This window comes from Mus caroli, unplaced genomic scaffold (assembly GCF_978045245.1).
Source record: "Mus caroli unplaced genomic scaffold, Mus_caroli_1 scaffold_1, whole genome shotgun sequence".
Classification (NCBI taxonomy): Eukaryota; Metazoa; Chordata; class Mammalia; order Rodentia; family Muridae; genus Mus; species Mus caroli.
The window spans coordinates 156857990-156880947 of NW_028227256.1; the positions used below are offsets into that span (position 1 = coordinate 156857990).

The 22958-nt window shown below is 35.4% G+C and overlaps 1 protein-coding gene across 2 annotated transcripts in view; it reads left to right on the plus strand.

Moving 5' to 3' along the window:
- The window catches only part of Cop1 (COP1 E3 ubiquitin ligase), a 120214-nt gene that overhangs the window by 27670 nt on the left and 69586 nt on the right, over positions 1-22958 (plus strand). For both annotated transcript variants that reach the window (XM_085842445.1, XM_085842447.1), the window contains exons 7-9: positions 9056-9115; positions 10380-10456; positions 20473-20530. In XM_085842445.1, coding sequence (XP_085698571.1) covers positions 9056-9115; positions 10380-10456; positions 20473-20530 — 195 coding nt within the window. The remainder of the gene's footprint in view (positions 1-9055; positions 9116-10379; positions 10457-20472; positions 20531-22958) is intronic.

Genomic DNA, 22958 nt, shown 5'->3' on the forward strand with positions numbered 1-22958 from the left:
TTGATGGCTAACAGATTGAGCACTTTGGTATTATATTCACTGGTTCTGTAGATTACCTTGTATGTGTGTCTGAAGTACTGATTACATAATAAGACTTTGTAGCTTTTCTATTTTTTGTGGCTTAAGTTGATTTGCTATAAATTCTTTGTCATATTAATCTATCTTACACAAAGATCATTTGGAATACTAGTGTCTGTTGTCTTACTTGTGCCCTTTGATAGACGGGTTTCTAATAAGTATTCAAATCATTTTTCTTAGAGTGTCTTTTGTGCCAGGTGTAAAGAATCTTTACCTGTGGCCATGGAGACTTTCCTGTACTGTTTCTCATTGTCTTAGTTATCTTTCAGATTGGGCTTCTGCTTTCCTTGGGGATTTTCATACATGATGTGACATTTAGAGATCTTTTTATGTGGATCCCCAGCCACCCGAACATTCTTTATTAAAGCCCACTCTTTCCCCATTACTCTGGAGTTTTTCACGCATATCGTCCATTACGCATCCATGTATATACATGCTCATGCCCCTGGACTCTCTCTTCCACTTCTGTGCTCTATTTGTCTATCCTCTGGGAAGTACCATATTATACACTAGAACCGAGAGTGACTGCTTTTCTTCCAGAAACTCTTGGCTATTAATGGCTCTTGGCATTTTCTTACACATGTTTGAATCAGCTAATATATTTCCATGTTAAGCCTGCTGAGATTATTATTGGGAGTACATTGACTTCAATAGAAAATTGGGAATGTATCTTTATAGCCTTGTGCCTTTGAACCCATGATATCTCTGCATACTTTTATATCTTACAAACTATTTTAACATTTTTGATACTTTCAAAAGCAATCAGTCTTTCACATCCTGTTTAGATTTTATGATTTCAATGCTAATGTAGATGATATTGGTGCTTTTAATTTTATTTTATTATTGCTGATACATAAAAATTCATCTGACTTACATATTTTTTAATCACCAGCAACCTTGTTAGACTTTCATTAATTCTAATTTGTAGATTCTTTTGTTTTCTATGTGCACATCATAAACTGCAATAACAATTCAATGTCTTTCTCTATGATCCTTATATCTTTTATTTATTTTTCTTGTCTTACTCTGCTGGCTAGGACATCCGGTACAGTGATGAATAGAAGTGGTGATAGCTGGGCATCCTAGTCTTGATGCTGATCTCAAAGTGAAATCATTCGACGTGTCACCATTAGGTATGGAGTTTTCTGTAGGGTTTTGTTGTTGTTGTTGTTTTGTTTTTTAGGGTTTTTGTTTTGTTTTTAATCATTCAAGGAAATACATTTCTATTCCCCTTGAGTAAGTGGATTTTCTTTTCTTCAGTTAGGAGTGGGATTGAGTAATTGAGTATACTCTAGGAGTTTTGTTTATCTGAGGTAGTATAGAATTTATCCTTTTCATTCTGTTAATATGGATAATTAACTTAGATTTGACATCAGAAAGTCAGGAGTGGTAGTGACCAGCCATCAAGATTGTCCCAGGGTTGTCTTTTCTAGAATGTTTCTTATTCTAGGAGATTCCACCAGGGTAGTTTATCTCTTTACTTGAAATCAGCCCTTCCTGTAAAGCACTTCAAGTCATTGTGTGCACTCTCATGTGTGGTTCTGATTGTTAGTGCTTTATTTAAAGTTGTTTCTTTTTCTTTTTCTTTTTCTTTTTCTTTTTCTTTTTCTTTTTCTTCTCTTCCCCCCCGCCCCCCCTTCCTTTCTTTTTCCTATTTGAGACAGAGTTTCCCTGTGTAGCCCTGGCTGTCCTGGAACTTGCTGGCCTCAAACTCACAGAGGTCTGCTTGGTTTTGCCTTCTAAGTGTTTGGAATAAAGGTGTGGGCAGCCTCACTTGTTAAAATATTTTTTATGTCATTGTTTGTGAGTGAGTTGTGTTTTTCTTACACAGATCTTGTGCAGTGCTGTGAAGATTGTTAACTTTGACAAATGACTTGGAAATGTACACTCTTCTGGTTTTCTTTTGTTTGTGGGTCAGAATTCTTGCATCTCTGTTGCATGCCTTTTTTGAATATTTAGAAATCTAGCTAGAGAAACCATATACTGTGATTTGTTTTCAGAAGATTTTAGATTATTGATCCAGTTAAATATTTAACACACTGGTTCAGACTTTTGTTGGATGCTTATGTGAAATTTTCTATAAGAGCTTTTGATGGAAGTTTGTTTTAATTTTTTTATTGTCAAAACTTGGTGACCTCTTTTTCTGATACTACCTACAATGTTTGTTTTTTACTTTTTATTCTTGACTAGTTCTTTAAAGGGATATATCAGTTTAGAAATGTTATCCCAAGGATTAACTTTTGACTTCTCCCTGTGGTAATCTTCTGTCCTTTACTACCACTCCCTGGCTGCTTGGCTTTTTGTTTCTCGTGTTCTGCTCTGGGTGTGCTTTCTATGTAGACTATCAAGCAGCGGGTTATGGTTTTACTTTCTTCTTTTTGTTTTAGCTACATCAAATGGTTTTGAATTGTACTTTATATGGAACTATTTTAAACAGTGGATTAGTTAGATAAAAACATTATTTGAATATGAAGATTTTCATTTTTTTTCCTATAGTCTTTTGCTAGTTTGATGTACCGCAATGAAACACTGTGACTTTTATTTTTAATGTTTTAATTATTTTTTGAGAGAGCCTTGCTATGTAGCCTTTGGCTAGCCTCAAGCTAACTACATAGCTCAGGCTGGTCTTGAATTCTCAATCTTTCTGCCCCAGTCTTTACATTACTGGGATCTCAGGTTTGTACTCTATACTATAAATGTATATATTATTTGCACTAAATGATAGATTTTATTGTGACATCTTCAACGTATAGGTAATGTGCTGTGATTGTTTCTGCTTGGGATAACTCCTTTACTAGTTTCCCTTTTACTTCTGCTCAGAGATTCCTTTTGGTCCTGAAGATTAAACTGGGCTTTATGCATGCTAAGCAGGCGCTCTGCCCCGAGTTCTCCAGGCTTCTTCTTATCACTCTGGACCCTCAGGCACACCTTTAATATGTGCAGAATGTTTGTAATTTGATCAATTCCATTTGTTGATTCTTACTATTGGAGTATCATTCAGACAGTTCTTGTTGGTGCTGTTTCTTTGTTTTTCTTATATTTTCTCTTTACAGTTAGGTATTTGGTCCGCTTTAAATTGATTTTGTTTTTCCTTTTTTTAAATCCTGGGTAAATGGTGGGGATCTATTTAGTTCTTTTATATGCAGATATCCAGTTTCCATAGCATCATTTGCTAGCCAGTCTGTTTTTCCCAAGATGTGTTTTGGTACCATTGTTGAATTCTGTGGATATAGTTACACGAATCATTTTTGGGTCTTCTATTCTAGTCCTGCCTAGTTTTGTGTGATAAACATTTTGTTTTCTTCATTGTAGCACTTTTGTATAATTTGAAATTATGTATTATGATATTTCTAGCTTGTTCTTTTAGGTCAGGATTGCATTAGCTATTTGGAATTTTAGGGATTTTGTTCTCTATTTCTGTGGAAGTATCATTAGAATTTTGTTAGAGATTACATTGAATCTGTGAACTTTGTTTAGTGACACTACCATGTTTACAATACTAATACTAACTCTCTCTTGAACGGGAGAGATGTTTATACCTTCTGGTGTCTCATTCAATTTTCTTCTTCAATGTTTCATAGCTTTTCATTATAGATTTTTTTTTGCCTTTTTTGCTAGGTATATTCCTTGAAAATAATTTAATTTCTTTACATAAATATTTGCCATCTGGTAGACAGTAAGTTCTGAAATAGCAAGTATAGCAGTGTAAACTTGGAAACGTGTGTTTTTTACTTCTTTGAGTCTTTGTGGTTCTGTTATATTGATTCTGAAGCATTGTGTTTGAGGTGATTTTATCACTGCCTCTGTGTATGTGTGTGTGTGTGCGTGTGTGTGCGTGCGTGTATGTATGTGTGTGCAGGTGCACATTTGTGCCTCTGTCTAGAAGTCAGATGACAACTGCTTGTATCACTGACCTAGAACTTGTCAAGTAGGCTAAGCAGGTTAGCTAGGCTGTCTCAGCTTCCGCAGTGCTGGGATTATAATCATGGGCCACCACACCTAGCATGTGGTTTTAAAAATATACTTTGTCTCTCGTGTGTTTAGACCTAAGGTAGATCTACTAAAAACAGTACCAGATATGTAGCTGTTACTTGTTGTTTTTTGTTAATCCTTTTTTGATTTTTTTTTGTTTATTATTGTATTAAAAAAATATTCCTTCCTATTAAAGTTGCCTATTGGAGGATCACATGAGTGCTTTCATGGGTGTGAAGTTCAGAGGACAACTTCCAGAAGTGTTTCTCTCCTTCCACTGTGGGTCCAGAGATAGAGCTTAGCTCTTCTGTTAAGTGCTTTTTCCCCAACTGAAACATCTCATCGTCCTTAGTATGTTTTCTCCATTATTTCTTGACCAGGCTTTCAAAATTCCTCTTGTGATTTATCTGTACTGTTTTCTTTGCAGGGAGATTTCTCGTAGTTCAGGCCAAGGATGACCTTAACCTCCTGCTTGTTTAGCTTCTGTCTCCCAAGCATTGGGATTGTTGGCCTGTACTTGGCTATATGAATTTGTTTCTCTCTCTCCCCAACCCACCCCCAGTGATTGCACTAAATTTATAGGAATCTTTTTGAATATGCCTGTACACACTAGTATGTGAGTGTGTGTGTGTGTGTATGTGTGTTTGTTTGTATACATTAGAAGTCAGATGATAGTGTCTTCCTCAGTTGCTCTCTATGTCATATATTTGGGTAGGGTCTCTGATAGGAAACTGAGGTCACAAAGTCAGTCTCCTTAGCCAGCTTACACAAGGGATCGTCCTGGATCTACCTCTTACATGCTGGGATTGTAGGGAACCTGCCGTGCCTGCCTTTCATTTAAGTGGCTGAACACATGGCAGTCAATCACTGAGCTTCCTTTCTGGCCCCTAACAGTTTGTATCTTTTTGTAGTGTGTTATTGGTATTGCCATTCATTTATATTTGCTTTTAAATAAGCTGTCTTGTTTTCCCTATTTGTTCATTTACTTCTTTACTTACTCTTTCGCTTGTTTGTTTGTTTAAACAACTCCTCTGGGAATGCTGAATGATGTCTTAGTATCAAGCCTGTCATTAGATACTAAGTATGTATCTTAGTATTTTATGGAACAGTAAGGGTTTCCTTGTGCTTTGGTTAAATGGTTTGCTCTTGGTAGTTTCTCCTTTAGATTTAGTATACCTTGAGCTATGCTACTTTCTTTTGATTACCAGCTTATTCTGAAGTGATATTCCTGTAAAGTTGAGTTTACATAATGAGCTTAATATTCACATATATTCACATTATCAAGCAGTAGTAAAAGTTGAAGGAAGTGAACACAAAAGATTCTTACCTGTTATAAATAAACTGTCAGTAGTGGAGAAGTCTTCAATTTCAAACTCTTTGTTTTTATAATTGAGACTTAAAAAAATGTTTAAATATATTTTCTTTGATTTTTTTTTAACACTGTTCATAGAGTGTCTTAGGAATGTGTTCTGAAGTATCATTGTCATTTAATCATTCAATCAATTTTAGTAGCTTCAAATTACACAATTTTATTCAGTCAAATTTGAGTGAATTTTATCACTCAAGTTTGCCTTGCTTTATTTACATGATAGCAGTTCACCTTCAAGGACTTACTTATTTCTCAAATAGTTTTGGACTTCTGTTTTACTTTATGGTTCTTCTTTGGGGGTTATAATGCCTATAGGCTTAAGTTTAGCACAGTTCTTTCAAATATTTGTTTGTTGTCTTCTGTGTACAAGTACTAAAATATCTTGTATTAATATCTTGAAATAGAAATGTTTGACTCTAATATGCAATTTCTAAGCTTCTTTTCTTCACATTTCCTTTTATCTTAATTTCATGGCTGGCAGCCAAGATAACTTAACATCTTTTTTATATTCAACAGGATAGCACTTGTACCTTGGTTACTTGTTTAATTTAAAATAGATTCATATGAAATTCTTGATTTTGTTTTCTTTTTAAAATTCATTTTAATTGATTTTATGTTCATGCATGTTTTGACTGCATGAATGTCTTTGTATCGCATATGTGACTGGTACTTACAGAGGCTAGAAAGGGCATCAGATCCCCTCAAAGGGGAGTTAAATGGTTGTGAGCTGCTAGAAATCAAACCCATGTTCTAAAGAACAGCCGAGCAATCATTCTATAGCCCTAAAATCTTGGTTTTTAAAGTATAAATTATTTGATATTAGCCATTTTTTTTGTAATTCATCTTCAATATATATAGCAGCCTCAGGCTAGTGAGATGACTCAGCAATTAAGAGTAATTAATATTTTATAACTTGGTTATATTATTGACCAAATATGATGTGGGTTATCTATGTTGATACAGGTTTCTATGTTGTTTTAGGTTTTATTTTAACTGTTTTTAGCATTCATATTAAAGAATCCTTAGAATAAAACAATTTTTAAATAAAGATATTTAGCAGTGATGCATTTAAAAATATTTAAGAGGTGGCCATGAGAGCACTTTGTTCATTTAAAGTCTAAACCACTGGGATTTTAAATGTCTGTGAAACAAGATTTTGTTAAGGATGAGGAATAATGGGATGTTGTAGCTGGCTACATAGGCTGAGAATCATTAACTGCATAATCTTATCTGTACTTTGTATGTCAGAGTGGAGGACAAATTGTTGGAAATAACATTGGGAAGATTGGAGAGAAAGTTGTGGGTTTGTGTGTACTCTGAGTCTGGGGCATTAAAAAATTGGTGAGTGGAACAGCCTTTATTTGAAAGACTACCAAGCTGTCAGTGTCTTCAAGTAAGACACTAACAAGTGTTTTAGTTAAGATAGAAATGCTGTGTTAAATTTTTTAACATTGAACAAAGTTATCTTAAAGTAGATACAATGTTAAGTTGAAAACATGTTGGTAATACTAATCACTTTTTTGTAACCATTGATTTTGCTGATAAATGTAGCTTCTTCCTTGATTTCATGGCTAAATTTGGCTTTTTTTCCTCCTTCCAGTTAACAAGTATCTTACTTTGCCTGCCTCTATAATGTTAGCTTCTATAATGTCCACTTTTTGCTTCATTGTTCCTGATTAAATTGATGTTGGGTGTTATATTCATTACCATGGATCCCTCTTATTATTTCCTTTTCTCACACCCTTAGCATTTGTCTTTATTTTACCTGTTGTAAAATTGTGTCCTTTAAGACTCCATCTTTGACTTGAGATCTGATTTCACTTAGATCCTGTGTTTGAGCAAACATTACCTCGGTTGTACTGTTCACCATACTTAGCAAAGTGCTAAGGTGATAAATATTTGGATTAATAAGTTCATCAGTTAGATAGCCTTCACTGTGCTTATTTTGCTATAGTAGACAATACCAATGCTAACAAACCTTTAAATGCTCTCCTGTACCTGGCATGAGAGGATTAACTCACAAGGTCCTATTTCTTGAGATAGTGTTGCAGTGGTTGATAGATCTTGTTTTTTAGAGCAAGAAGGGCTGCTTTGGCTCTCGTTCCAGTTTTTCTGTAGACCACTTGAAAGGTCTTGAACAAAATACCTATCCTTTCTGTACTTTATTTTCTTAATAGTCACAGACTTTGCTTCAAATCTGGCAATCAGTATTACACAATTATGTATTACTGTTTTATATTTGAAAATTGTTCAGTATATATGGATTAAAATAAAACAGCCAGTTATGGTTGCTCAGGGTAGTACAGAGTTTTGGAAAGCAGCTTAGTGTATAATAAAAATTTTATAGCTATTTGTATTGAACAATTTCTATTTTAATCTATAAATGGTATTTTCAAATGTTATTTAATAACTATTAGTTGGTATTATAATCTATCTAGTTCCCCAATAATCGAAGCAAAATCCTATGGATTTTTAAATCGGCTTTAGCACAATTACTGGATGAATTACTCCTAATCTAGTTTTCTGTATGCTAGACTGGTTAATTCCCAGCTGAGCTCCCTGAATACTTGCTGTTTGTGTCTTGCCCGGGTTGTTTCTGCTCTGTCAGTCTGTCCTGGAGGGTGGGGAGGCATTTCTCTCAGCCAAGTGTTCCTGGTCCATTATGTTTAATGGAGATCTCCTGTTCTGTCTTCTCTTTCCTTCTCTCTCTTTCTTCCTCTTTCTCACCTCGTGGTCCCTACTGGGACTCTCAGGCTGGTAGCTGAAAACCTGCCTACTTGTATTCACCCCAGTAATTGGCTTTAGCTACTTTTATTTAACCAATAGCTTTAAATTGGGGAGCAAGATTTATACAACACAGACTGGCTTACATGAGAGTCTGCATCCAGATCTTGGCATTCAGAATTTAGCATTTCTATACACAGCAGCAGACTAATCCCCAGCATTACTCAGCTCTTAATGAAAAAAGCAAATAACCTTATATTACAAGGAAAATGACAATATTTGAGACACTTGTATGTATGTCCTAGGCTTATGATAGTTGTTAACATCTTAGATCTCCAGTAAGAAAGAAATGTTTCAATATTTGTCCTATTACTGAAATGCTTACATTTTATTGACATGAAAATGGCTGTGATGCAGTGGGAACATTGTGAAAAGCAAGATATTTAAATGCCTTTAAAAATCATGATATGTAACTATTACGTGTGTAATTCATAGTTGCTTTGGAGTTGATTTTTAACCACTGTCTGACTAATGAAATAAGTTAGAATGTTTGCCTCTTTTTAAATTCAATGAGATGTGAAAGCTTTTTGGATATCTTATATTTTTAAGTCAGTTTATTGGCATTCTTCATTATTTATTTATATTTTATTGTAAAGTCAGTCTGTTGTAATACACATAACATTATGTTCCCATAAAAAGTATGATCTGTATTTGAATGTCAGCGTTTTGCTTCTTTGATTTTCTTCTCTTTTAGTCCCCTTCCTTTGCACTTAGTGGTCAGTTTAGTAGGCCTTTCTTGTTTTTCTTTTTTTTCTTTAAACCAAATGTAAGGTTAATTTTTTTTTCATGCTGTTGATAATGTGATTTAGATTAGAATTTTTTCTTTTCTCTCTCCCTTTCTTTAATCTACAGCAATTGGAGCAGATCCAGAAGGAACTAAGTGTTTTGGAAGAGGATATTAAAAGAGTGGAAGTAAGAAATCAAGAAATCCTCACATTTCTCATAGTTTTACTTTATTTCTAATTAACAGTTCAGCTGTGCAAGGAGACAAAGTCTGAATACTTTCTTCAAGATAAATTGTAATCTAAATTTATATTGACATTTATTATAGTAATTTTTGATTAAATGGAACAAAATTTGACCTAATTTTCTATTTGTAGTTCAATTAATTTAAATAATTTACTGCTAATCCTTCATTATTTCCTTAAAATGATTGATCATTTCATCTTTTATTAAATTTATTTTTACAATCTACTGTATGTATTAACATATACTAATGTTAATTAAAAATGATATAAAGACATGACACTATTGTTGAAATTCATAATAAAGTTCAGATTACTTACAGAAATTCATTGGGAGATTCAGAGGCTATTGTGGGTTGAGGTCACTACATCTGGCTAAATTTAAATTTAGTGTTCTTAGTATTTACACATGTGATTTTCTTTTGCTGACATTAAGAAACAAAGGATAATGAATGATGTAGTATTTAATCAGAATTCAGTATCTCTTATAATATTACTAATTTATTATATTTACATTACCTGTTAAGCCATTTTGAGCTAAGGCAGAAGTAACTTTACCTGATTATGTTATGTATATCTATGGTTTCATTTTCAGATTTGCTATTTTTCTAATGATGAGAACATTCCACATAAAAAGGCCAGTCATGAGATTCAGAGACATAATTTATATGATTATCTTTGATTAGCCCCTTTAGGTTAATGAGCGAAAATTAGAATTTATGTCATTGTTGGACAAATTCAGTATTTTATTCAAGAATGCTACTCTTTTTTTTTTTTTTAATTACTCGTAGATTACTCCTAGAGAGTGACAGACATATTCTCAGTTTTTGTCAATTAATCTGGACATTTGACTGTTGGAATCCAGTCACCATCTCATCTTATCCTAGTGTCCACTAATCGATCATCACTTGTATGAATAGTTCAAACTGTGTAAAAAATACACTGTGTCCTCTTTGATATACTTCCCTTTGGCTTTTTCTTCATTGGATGCTTTCTTTTGTTAGAACAGGATTTATTAGGAATTATATTTTTTTAACACTAGGCAAGACTTCCTTCTAAATTTCAGATTAACTTTATTTTTGTATTCTATGGAAAGGAATCCTTGAGAAGTTTGATAAAAAGCTGGGGCTAGAACAGAATGTAATGCCACATGCCTGTTTGAGTTATACATCTGTTGTTTGGAGTATGTACAATAACTCTTATAATTTCAGGAAATGAGTGGCCTGTACTCTCCTGTCAGTGAAGATAGCACAGTGCCTCAATTTGAAGCTCCTTCTCCATCACACAGGTACAAAGCTTTATATCAGTAATTGTTTGGAATTTTGTATTCAGTGTTCATGGTACTGTAGTTCTCAGGAGCCTTGTTAATGAAGACTGTGACATGACATCACTGAGAAAAAGGATGCAGAGAGCCATTTTTGTTTGTTTGTTTGTTTTGTTTTGTTTTCCGAGACAGGGTTTCTCTGTATAGCCCTGGCTGTCCTGGAACTCATTTTGTAGACCAGGCTGGCCTCGAACTCAGAACTCTGCCTGCCTCTGCCTCCTGAGTGCTGGGATTAAAGATTTGTGCCACCACGCCCGGCTTTTTTTTTTTTTTTTTTTTTTTGGCTTAAGTTAGTAGGTAGATGTTGCAGTGTTTTAAATTTATACGTGGATTAAAAGTTTGAGTTTTTGATGTCTTTTAAATTAATGTCAGACTTTAAATCAAAATATGGAAACGTAATATGGTAATAGTAAGAAAAGTAAGATAAAAAACCTTGACCCTGGCACATGTCTGTAAAAATCTCAACACTCAGGATGCAAATGTAGGAAGATCTCTGAGTTCCAGGATAGACAGGGACACAAAGACCCTGTGTTGAAATGATGATGAAATAAAAACTTATTCCAACTCACTGTAATTTTGGTGGTTGGTTATTTTTCCCAGCTTTAAAAATGAAAGCATTAGAAAAACTTGTTTGTTCAAGTCTTCCTACTTTGTTTTTTTCAATTTGTCTCTCTGTCTGTCTGTCTGGTTCTCATTATCTGTCCTGGGCTGGCCTTTCTGCTACAGCTCAACTTGCTTCCCAAGTGCTAGAGTACTAGTTTTACAAGGTGTGTATCTCTATAGCTGGTATAGCCGTTTTCTTGATGGTGTGGGTGAGTGTGCTGGTTTGTAGAGGAGGCTAAGGAATTCTTAAGTTGCCCAGACTAGTTTCAGACTCCCAGTCCTTTCATCTCAGCATTCAAAGTAGGTGGGATTTTGTACACACACTACCGTGCCTATCCTTGTGTTCTTCCTAGCTTGGGAGACGCAAGCTTGAGCATTAGGAGTTCAGAATCGCCCTTGGTTACACAACCAGTTCAAGGCCAACCTAAGTTACATAAGACCTTACTTCCAAAAATCAAAAATAATTAAACTTCATCCCATAAATTATTATATCCTGCCATCATTACAGCAAGGATTATGTTATGTGTAAAATAGTTATATATCTTTTACCCCCAACTATATCCTTAGATTTTAGAAATAGCTTCATTTGACTATTTATAGAATACAAGAAATAAATGTGATACCTTTAGCTGTCAAATTTATTTCATTAAATAAGTGATGTTTAAATTTTGGACATTGACATTTTATGCTTAAAATATTCAATATGAGCAATAGCCAAATAAGCTAGTAATTCACCTGTTTCATAATTGTTTTAATAAACAATCCTAAAGACCAGATCTGTTATCTTTAAGCCTGTCATTCACTTTCTGATGTTTGGTGCCCTTGGCAACAGGGCTGGGGTTTTTTTGTTCTTTTGGTTTTGTTTTGCTTTGTTTTATTTTTTTGTTTTGTTTGTTTGTTTGTGACTGAATACAGGGAAATTGTTCAGTATCACAAACATTTCAATAGTAAACTGGTAATCCATTCCCAATTTCATGTCACTCACTTTAACAGAAAGTATTGTTTAACTATTATAATATTAGTATATTAGATTTTATGAATCTTGAAGATTATATTTATTGAATGCCTCTAATTAGAGATCAGGAAGTTTTTTGTGAGTGCTGAATCTTGATGACAAAGTTTGTGCCTTTATGGAGAGATCCTAGTTGTCTAACAGTTACAGAAGTACATAACCCAAATCTGGAGCCTTCAGGAGAACAGATTAGCAGGCCAGATGTTTACAGGATTATTCTGTTTTAGGTAGTTGAGCTTTTCCAAAGAGGTAACAACTGTTGGAGTGAAGCTGAAATGTGCTGGAAAAACCATTGGGTCTGATTTGGATTTTAAAATGTTTTCAATTTCCATGTGGAAGAGAGAGAAGACATGTTATGTTATTCTTGACTTCATACCTTTGGAAACAGGGAGAAAAGTTAGAAAACTTATGAAGGAAGAGCTTGGGTTATGATTTTGTTGGTAACAGTGGGGAAGGTAGTTATTAGCATAAACTAGGCATGCTGAAGAGGCAGAGGCAGATGGATCTCTGTGCTCAAGGTCAGCCATGGAGGTCTGCATGGTGAGACCCTGTGTCTCACCAAACAAAACAAAATGTCCAAAACAAAGCAACAAGGGAACAGAATGAAGAGGCAAACCATGAACAAGAATCTCAGATAGAGTGGGCTTGGGAATCTTACACATTCACTTGCTGTATTTTAATGTTGTCTACTGATTCCGTGGAGTCGAGATTAAAGACTAACCAGGTGCTTTTTATAGCGAGCACTAGAGATGAATTACTTTACCTTATGCCTTGTTCTTAAAACTTTAATTTTCTTCCTTTAGAATACTTGAAGACTTTAAGTCATTTATCCCAAATTTGGATTGTGCCAGCTAGGCATAAAACACAGTGAGACACTGTGATATAGTTGTGAATATGGCAAACCCCCAGACCCTATTTCCATGATTATGCTGTCTAGGGATGGGAAATAATTTCTCAGTAAAAAGTACAGAATGTGTAGAATTTTTGACTCCAAGAATTTTATCAAAACTCATTTTCCTATGAAATGATAATGATTATATTTTATACTTATTTTAGAATTTTTATAAAATGTGTATGTGTGTGTGTCTGTGTGTCTATGTCTGTGTGATGTAGATATATGTGCACAGATGAGAGTGCCGTGCATACAGGTAAGAGCAGGCTACCAGGTGCTGTCTTAGTTAGGATTTTACTTCTGTGAACAGACACTATGACCAGGGTAACTTTTAACTGGGGCTGGTTTTTAAGTTCATAGGTTCAGTCCATTATCATCAAGGTGGGAACATGGCAGTGTCCAGGCAGGCATGGTGCCGGAGTTGCTGAGAGTTCTACATTTTTTTATCTGAAGGCTGCTATGAAAAGACTGACTTGTAGGTAGCTAGGATTGAGGGTATTAAAGCCCACTCCCACAGTGACACAACTTCTCCAACAAGGCCACACCTCTTAAATGTGCCACACTCCCTGGGCCAAACATATATAAAGCATCACAGGTGTCATGCTCAAATCATTTTGAACCTAATTCTCTTGAGTCACAATCTTTCACTGAATCTGGAGTGTGCCATCATTTGGCTGGAGAGATGGCTCAGTGGTTAAGAGCACTAACTGCTCTTCCAGAGTTCCTGAGTTCAACTCCCAGCAACCATCTGTTGGTTCACAACCATCTGTAACCGATGCTCTCTTCTGGTGTGCCTGAAGATAGCAACAGCGTACTCATATACATAAAATAGAACATTTTCAGGTTATAGAAAGCTAACTTCATTGGTAAGTTCCACATGTTTGAAGAATAGAAAGAACGGATCAGTCTTAGTCGTAGTCGGTGATCTATTGCTGTGAGGAAACACTGACCATGGCAACTCTTAGAAAGGAAAGCATTTAATTGAAGGCTTGCTTACAGATTCAGAGACTCAGTCTTCTGTTGTCATCATGGCAGGTAGCATGACAGCAGGCACATCCTGGCAAACATGGTGCTTGAGAAGTAACTGAGAGCTACATTTAAAAACAAAACAAAAAACCTTTTCTTGATTCTTTGTGAATTTTACATCATACACTAGAATCCCACTCATCTCACCCTTGCAACTCCTCCCCCAAAAGAAAGAAAAATTTCGTTGTGGAGGCTGTAGTATGTCCCACAATATACCGCTTTGTCCACACATCTTTACTTGCAAATGTTCGTTGCAAGGAGTCATTGATTTGGTGGTCCGTAGCCCCAGGCTTCTGCCACACTTTTAATACTGGATCATTACTAGCACTCTTCTCAGATATCCTATTGTCCTGTATCATGGAGACTGCAGCTTTAGTTTTGCAGTATTGGCCCCGTCATGCAATAGTAGTTCGTAGATGGGTAGATGATGGGGTGGGCCAACTCAAAGTTCTAGATCTGGTCTAGGTAATAGATGAGTTGGTCAGCCTGCCAGCTTCCTGCACAAGCACCCACACCACCAGTACAAGCTTTCCAGCACTGCCCTAGCTCACTCAGTGCTGCTGCTGGCAAGGGATAGGGCCAGCTCTCCTGCTCTCATGCCCTCGCCTCGGTCCAGCTCACCAGCACTTTGCCACTGTAGTTTGCTCTACTGTGCTGCCTTAGTCCTGGAGGTACAGTGCCCATACTCCCAAGTGCTGTAGCCTGCAAAGGGCAAGGACAGCTTTCTTGCTCTTGTGATGGAGGTAGAAGGATAAGGACAGGCAGAGGGTTGAGCAACATCTCTTTTGCACCCTTGTAAGAGCTATAGTCTTACCCTGTTAGAGAAGAGACAGACTGAGCCTGGTTTGTGCTTTTTCCCACTCTCAGTGACATACATTCTTCAATAAGGCCATGCCTCCTAATAATATGTATTATTGTATTCAACTATATGACCCTATATGGACCATTTTTATTCAAATCAGCACAGGGTCAAAGATGTCCTGTTTTGAAGAAACTCTGTCTCTACTCAGCCTTGGAAATGAGAGTGATGCCAGGAAACTATGGAGCAATTAAGAGAAGACCCCCAAAGTTTAAAATATCCAGGATATGCTGTTACCCCCTATTAATGAAGCAGAACAGATATTGTTGCATTCCCAAAAATTTCTACAGAGGAAACTCAGCATCTGCCTATGCTTTTTCCCCCTAACATAAACAGATGCTGAAGTTGCCTGTACTATGTGTGATTGCTGCAGTCATAGTGAAAACTATAAAGTGTCTATAAGAGAGGAACAACACCATCCCTCTTTTAGGTATATTAATGCTACACTCTCATACAAAGGGAAAGAGCATAGCAGGGGCAGCTTGTCTTTTCTCAAGTTTCCTGTGCTTGACCTGTGAATTCCTGTGACTGTCTACTAGGCACTTAAAGGCCTGAAAGTAAACTCTTCCTTCTATTTTATGCCAGGCATTATTAAAAGTAGGTTTACTACCTGTACAAAAATGGCAGTCAGCAGTGCTAACGCACTGTTTTATTCTAAAGGTAAAATGTCATAGGAGATGAATGCCCATTTCCCACTGCCACCAGCCCACTTGATTGTGTTTCTTGTCATTGGAGGTGGCCAAAGTGTGCTAGGAGTAAAGGAAACTGGATTTTTAACCCCAGTATAATAGGAAAGATGTATTTTATAAATATTAGTATGACAAAATCAAATATATTCAAGTGATTTAGCTTATAGGTACTTTTACCAAGATTTCAAAAAAAGTTATATGACTTTCAAAATTAGTATAACAGGATACTATCCACATGTACAAATACAAATGTATAAATTTTTTTTTTTTTTTAAAGCATAGTGGGCCTAAATGAGATACAAAAAGTCTGAAAGCATTGCCCTTTCTGAGTTCTAGCTAATGCCATGTAAATTGTTAGCATGACACCAGGAGGTATGCTATCCTATTTGGAATTAATACCATTTAAAAACTTGATATTTTAAATTTTGGTATTTTAATATATTAAATCTTTTGTTGCTCAGCCATAATTTTCTTTTGATATATAAGTATAATATTTTTTGATGCTTAGCCTAAAGGGATTAAAAAAAACCCTATTTTGTAAATGTGGTAAGATTTTGAGGGTTTTAATGATAATAATGTACATTAAGATAATCTTAATATCTCGAAAAACCAAAAAAAAAAAAAAAAGATAATCCTAACAGTGTAGTACATTCCTTAAACATCTAATTAAGAATACATTTATTTTAGTCAATACCTTGACAATACCAGAATGTACTGGTATGTCTTGAACTGTTGGAATTTGAAATTATTTTATAGTTTATTACGTCTTTTAAGTCTTTCAAATCTCGGTTCTAGTCTCTAGAGAGCTACAAAAGTCTCTTCAGAAGAAACAAACTGGTGGCTGTGAACTGAAAATGGAATGCTGTAGTGTCTAGACTATGACCAGAGTAGATCATGGTAGCTTCTTGCCTTTTCAGATTAGAGAGAGTCATACAAGGCACCTCTCCTCTTTGATTAGTGAAGATTTTGATCCTGGTAAATTAGGAATGGAAGTGTCTAGGAAAACAAAACCATACACAGTAAAACTGGTTCATGAAAGAAAATTTCTTTTGCTGTTTCCATCTCCGCTTCTACAATTTTGTCTCTTATTTAAGCACCATCATTTTCTTTATTCTCAGAATCACCCTAGTTTTGAGTCTTTCCTTGTTTGGGAATGCTTTTTCTATTGATTTATAATTGATTTTTATAACCTTAAATGTTTATGGTAAGTATATCATCTAACAAGATTGTCTTCTATGAATTAAAAATAGTGATCTCCACTCTTTGGAAGGGGGCTGTAGGTATCATGTAACTAAATACAGCACCATTTGTGAGGAAGTGAAACACTGACTAGTTCTCTTGACTAGTTGTATTGGAGGCTAGTTCTCTTGACTAGTTGTTGTATTGGAGGCTGATCCTCAGCTCAGTGCCTGTGAGTGTAACCTTTCTGTCCCTGTTTCTTTCCATGCATCTTCTGTTTGTTTCTTTGAATGGAATTCTACCAAGCAAAATGGTTTACTTTAAAAGGAAGTGGTACACTGAGACTTAGTCAGTCTGTCAGAAAAATTTCAGCTGGTGGATTTTTACATCTACTAGCCCCGACTTTCTGCTAAAGGAAACTATTCTAAAAACGTTTCTTTTTCAGCTTCAGGATTATTGTAGAATAATGGATCATTTACAAGAGAGTGTAAATACTAGGTTCCCTGCTCAGCATATGTAGTATAGAACTAAACTCTTCCTCAGCTTGTGCATGTTAGATCAGGAAGGTGCTAGAGAATTTTTGATGATATTTTAAATATAATTTGTGTTAAAATGAGATCTGTCCTGTCATAGAGGAGGACTATATATCCTCAGAAGTTGGAACTATCAATGTTAGAGCCATGTATTGGGCAGTGTTTTATAATTTACCTGGATTATTTTATTTAATCTACTTTATAGATTAAAAATATAGTCAACAAGATAAAATTTCCGAGTGTCACAGTTAGTGTGCAACTGATATCCTAATCCAGGTATTCTTACTTTGAAGATGGTAAAAAGGGTTGTACAAGTCATCCCTTTAGAAGTAGAAACTTTGTATTCGAAATGACCAAGCAGTGATTCTTCCAGAGACGCATCATTTTGCTAGGTTTTTTTGGTTTGTTTGTTTGTTTGTTTGTTTTTTGTAGAGATTTTAGAATTGTGGTTGAGATTTCATATTTCATCTCTGTGCAAGGTTAGTGTGTATCCTTAGTTTCTCATTTTACATATAGCGTAATAATTCTAAGCTGACTGCTGAGGTGATAGCACACTTGAAGTCAGGAGAGTGATGTGTGACACAATAGGAGTCAGTAGATGTTAGTTGCTGCTGCAGTTGACAGTAAAGTCACATTATTTTGGGTACTTTGTTTGCTACTTGTATTAAATTTTAATGTCCAAAAGAAAATAAATGAACGAGAAAATAGTTGTATCTTTGGAGGTATCTGCAAATTATAGTCCTGAGAATTTTGCTGTTAATGAAACTTCCTGTTTGAAATTTTAGCTACTTATTATTGTGAAATTTTATATGGGAAATGGTCTTGTCTATGCCTCTTCAAACAGGTTATTGTATAACTGAATTTTATTTGTTTTTGATGCATGGGATTTAAGCCATTTTTCTCACATGTTCTGCATTGCTTTTATTTATAGTTTTATCTAATTTTCTCATTCTTAACAGCAGAAACATTAGGAATAACCATCTTACTTTCCTCAATTAAATTTTGCATAAATTTCGTTAACACTCTGAAAATTTCTTTCTCCTGTGCCATTTTGATATCCTTACTAATTTTTTAACTCTTATAAGTATTGGTACCTATGTAAAATACTTAATAATTCTGTATCATTTTAGGTGACTGTTTTTTTTTTTTCATTTTTGTCCCTAAAATTTATCTATGAAATGGACAGGCTAATAAATGATTTCTCTCATACTTCATTTATAAAATACAAAGTACTTAGGAATATGGCACATTGTCCAAACTTTTCTTATAAGTGGTAATGTCAAATTGTTGGTACAGTATCTCCTGCTTGTGCAGGGATGTGGGGTTGTGGTTATGTGCGGTGTATGTGTACAACAGCGGATACTTTGCACACTGACTCCTCAACCCCACACCTATGTAATTTTACTAATACTGTACAAATGATAGCAATAGTTTCATTAGTAAAGGAAATATTTTAATGCAGACTTCACTTGTTTCTTAGCTGTTAGTACTATATGAAGAACCTGAAAAATATCATGTGACTCCCAATATGTACCCTTCCTCCAGCCTCTCCCACAGGCTCCCTCCCTCTCAAAATCATGGCCTTTTTCATTATTATTATTGTTATTTTATACTCCAGATTTTATTCCTCTCCCAGTCCATCCTTCAACTGTTCAACATCCCATACCTCCTCCCCAACCCATTTCCACAAGAATGTCCCCACCCCCCAAATTCATGGCCTTTTAAAAGAAATTATTGTAGTTATACATGTGTATCTATAACTACAGTCTGTTGAGTTTGTTTAGTGTTGATTGAATGACGTAATTGCTTATTTACTACCAAGAGTCCCAAAGAGTTCTTTATAATGTCAGGAAAGGTTTTTGGCTATGAGATTGAACACATAGAACCTGATACTTGTTTGAGGAGTTGGGAGGAGTAAATGTTTATGGTCTTTTGATGTCTGATTAAGTGATTGGCATTAGGTGCTTACGGTATTTTAGCATTGCATATAATATTACATTTCAACTTGACATCTCTGTACCATGTCATCTTTCCATAAAGAAACTGCTGCTCAGATAAGAATCACCTGCTCAGAGTCAATTTATTTGCTGGTTAATTAAAAATTCATACTCTAAAAATACTTCTTATAGCCTTTAGGATATTTCAGTGCTAGAGTAATTTATAGCTTTTATGTAGTGAACCATTTAATTAATAACATCAATGGCTTGATTTTATTAGGGCAGAAAATAATGTAAACCTGCTTATTGTGGTAATGGAAGCAGACTGTGAATAACTATTATGCTGCATTATATTTTACAGATTTTAATAGTTGTATTTCTTTTTATGGATTTTTACCTTTTAATTATTTTATTGTTGCTATTGTTTAAAGAAATGCCTTTTAGGCCACCCTGGTCTATACACATAGTGAATCTGCTTCAGCTTTGACTATGCTGGGGACTAAAGGCATTTATAAGCTGTATCAGTTGCCCTACTTCCAATTGTTGGTAGTTTCTTAAAGTAAATTTTGTTTTAAGATGGTAAAGAGACACTAGTGATGAAATAAAGAAAATAAGAAGCTAGGGTTTCTAAAGGTTGTCTTGGAGTTAAGTAGAAGTTGTAACCAAATGAAAAAACAGTGCAGGAAGTAAGCTAGGTTTACATAGTGCAGGAAGTAGACTAGGCTTACTAGGACAGAGGAGACCACTGTCAAGGGTATGGAGTTTAGGAGAATTTTACATTCATTCTATTCCTTGATAGTTTCTTTTACCAGGCTTTGTTATGCCATTTGGGGGCTGGAAACTGATCTAGAGATAGATAGTCCTCATTCACCTCTTTGGTAAAGGGGAAATTGAGTGATTGTAAGGTAATTGTCCAAGAGCACATGGCTACTGGGTGCTGTTAACTGTAGTCATCCAGTACGTGCTGCTTTCCCCAGTATTGAAAATCTTTTCCTTAAAGTCTGAAACCTTACTAACCTATTTGGAAATGGAAATAAATCGATGTGCTAACTGACCTTATGATTATTCATTTGATAACCTTTTTTGATGTGTATGCTTGAGGAGCTGCGAGGAATAAAGGCTTATGGTCCTTCCATGTCTGATTAAATGATTGGAATTAGAGGTTTACTTACAATTATAAATGATACATTTTAGATCAACTCTGTTACTAAAATAGTCTAAGTACTGAAATTGTATTCTTCATTTTGCAGTAGCATTATTGATTCTACAGAATACAGCCAACCTCCAGGTTTCAGTGGGACCTCTCAGGTAAGGGATATATTTAACAGTATGTATTAGTGGATGCTATGATTGTAATCATCTGCGTTGTAAAATAATAGGTTAGTTTACTAAAATATTCTTTGATAATGGCATAACCCTTTTTAGTAGATCTTGTTTCTTGTACATAACAGAATTACTTCTTTATTTGCTTTTCAATGGTAGTAATTTTAAAAAGTGTTTGTACTCTTGGTAATTAATATCAGACCTTAAGAGGGAGAAAATATTGTCAGGAATTCTCATCTCGAGAGATATGAAAGGTATAATTATTGATAATTACACATTATATTAAAACATTACTCTTTTCTTATAGTTTCATGGACTAGAGACTCCTCCAGAAACCCCCTATCCTACCCTCCCTCCCCCTGCCTCTATGAAGATGCTCACTCATCTGTCCACCCACTCCACCTCCCCACCCTGACATTCCCCTACACTGGATCATTGAGCCTTCCCTGTACCATGGGCCTCTCCTCCCATTTATGTCTGACAAATCCCTCTGCTACATATGCAGCTGAAGCCATGGGTTGCTCCATGTGTACTCTTTGACTGGTAGTTTAGTCCCTGGGTGCTCTGGAGGGGGTGTGTCTGGTTGGTTGATATGATTGTTCTTCCTATGGGTTGCAAACCCCTTCAGCTCCTTCAGTCCTTTCTCTAACTCCTCCATTGGTGACCTCATGCTTAGTCCAATGGTTGGCTGCAAGCATCCCTCTCTGTATTTGCTAGGCTCTAAAAGAGCCTCTCAGGAGACAGCTATATCAGGCCCCTGTCAGCAAGCACTTCTTGGCATCCGCAATAGTGCCTGGGTTTGGTGTCTGTATGTGGGATGGGTTCTCAGGTAGGGCAGTCTCTGGATGGCCATTCCTTCAGCTTTACACTTTGTCTTCGTATTTCCTTCTGTGAGTATTTTGTTTTCCCTTCTAAGAAGTACTGAAACATCCACACTTTGATTTTCCTTCTTCTTGAGCTTCACGTGGTCTGTGAATTCTGTGCTAAGTATGAATGACCAGGCCTCTGGATGAAGATGTTCTTCTGAGGAAGCAGTTTCATAAACTTTTTATGTCACAAAACAAAAGAATGCCAGGAATTAATGCATGTACTAAATAACATAAATAGGACATCAGATCAGTTATAGCAAATCTAGAAAACGCCTGCAAATAGGTTTCACATTGCTATATTGTAAGTTTCTTAGCTTTGAGTTTGGGGTATGCACGACAGTGTATACATGACAGTGGAACATGTTCTAAGCAAGATACTGTAGGTGAGAGAACTAAATGTCTATTAAAGTGATTAAATAAAAATAGCTCAAGATAATTTTTACTTTAAATTTACCAAATTTCAACTTTCTGTAGTCCTAGAATTGTAAGCAATAAGTCTTCAAAATTAAATGTGCACTCCCCTCACCCAAGAATTCTATTTTATATTCCTATTATTTAATATTACTGACTGCACACAATTATCCATGGTATACATTTACACAATTGTAGCACAAGAGGTTTGTTAGTAACCATCCATCGTTGGTCAAGCATGGAGTTGTGTGATAGAGTAGTACCACAGTAGGAGCTCTTCTGCTGTTAGCTTTATGCAACCAGTCCTTTATGGATCACTCATTCTCAGTTATCTCATGGCTGTTCTTATTTTGCATGGCAGGATTTGTGCTCCTGTTCATGCCTGTGTGTGTGTGTCTATCTGTCTGCCCGTCTGTAGGTTCAAGGGTAGTCAGAGAAGAAAATAGACAAATTGAGTTGTAGTGCTACATATATATATGTAGTAACTCCTACGAGACTTTGATTTGAAAATCACACACATAAGAATTCTTTCTAAGAAATCATTTGAAATACTACATAAAGACAAAATACTAGGACCATAGAGAAGGCTCAGCAGTTAGGAACATTTGGTGCTCTTGCCTCTTGAAATCAGAGGCCCTGATTTCAGTTCCCAGCACTGGTGACTCACAGCTGCTTGTCCCTCCAGTTGTAGAGGTTCTAGTGCCCTTTATAGATAGTGGTATATACTCTTGCAGACACATACATACACCATAAGAAAAATAAATCTTTTTAAAAAGGGGTTGTATTCTAGTAAATTCTGGAACATAAACATGCCCAGCCATAGTAAAATAATTAAGAATGTTATCCTACAGTTAGAGTGAATATGCTGTTCAAAAAATAATCTAATAGGTGAATTAAAAATTTAAAATGCTTGCATGTATAACTTTTATATAGTATAGGTATATTATACTTCTAAATTTTTATAATTATCAGTTGGTTTTGCTTTATAAATTTTGATAGTTTCTGTATAATGAGCAAAATTAAGAAATTACCATTAAAAGCCAGAGGAACTTATATTAACTTATACTTAGATTTCAGTAGTCATTTTCTTAATGTGTGCGCATGTGCCTGCCTATCTATCTCTGTCTCTCTCT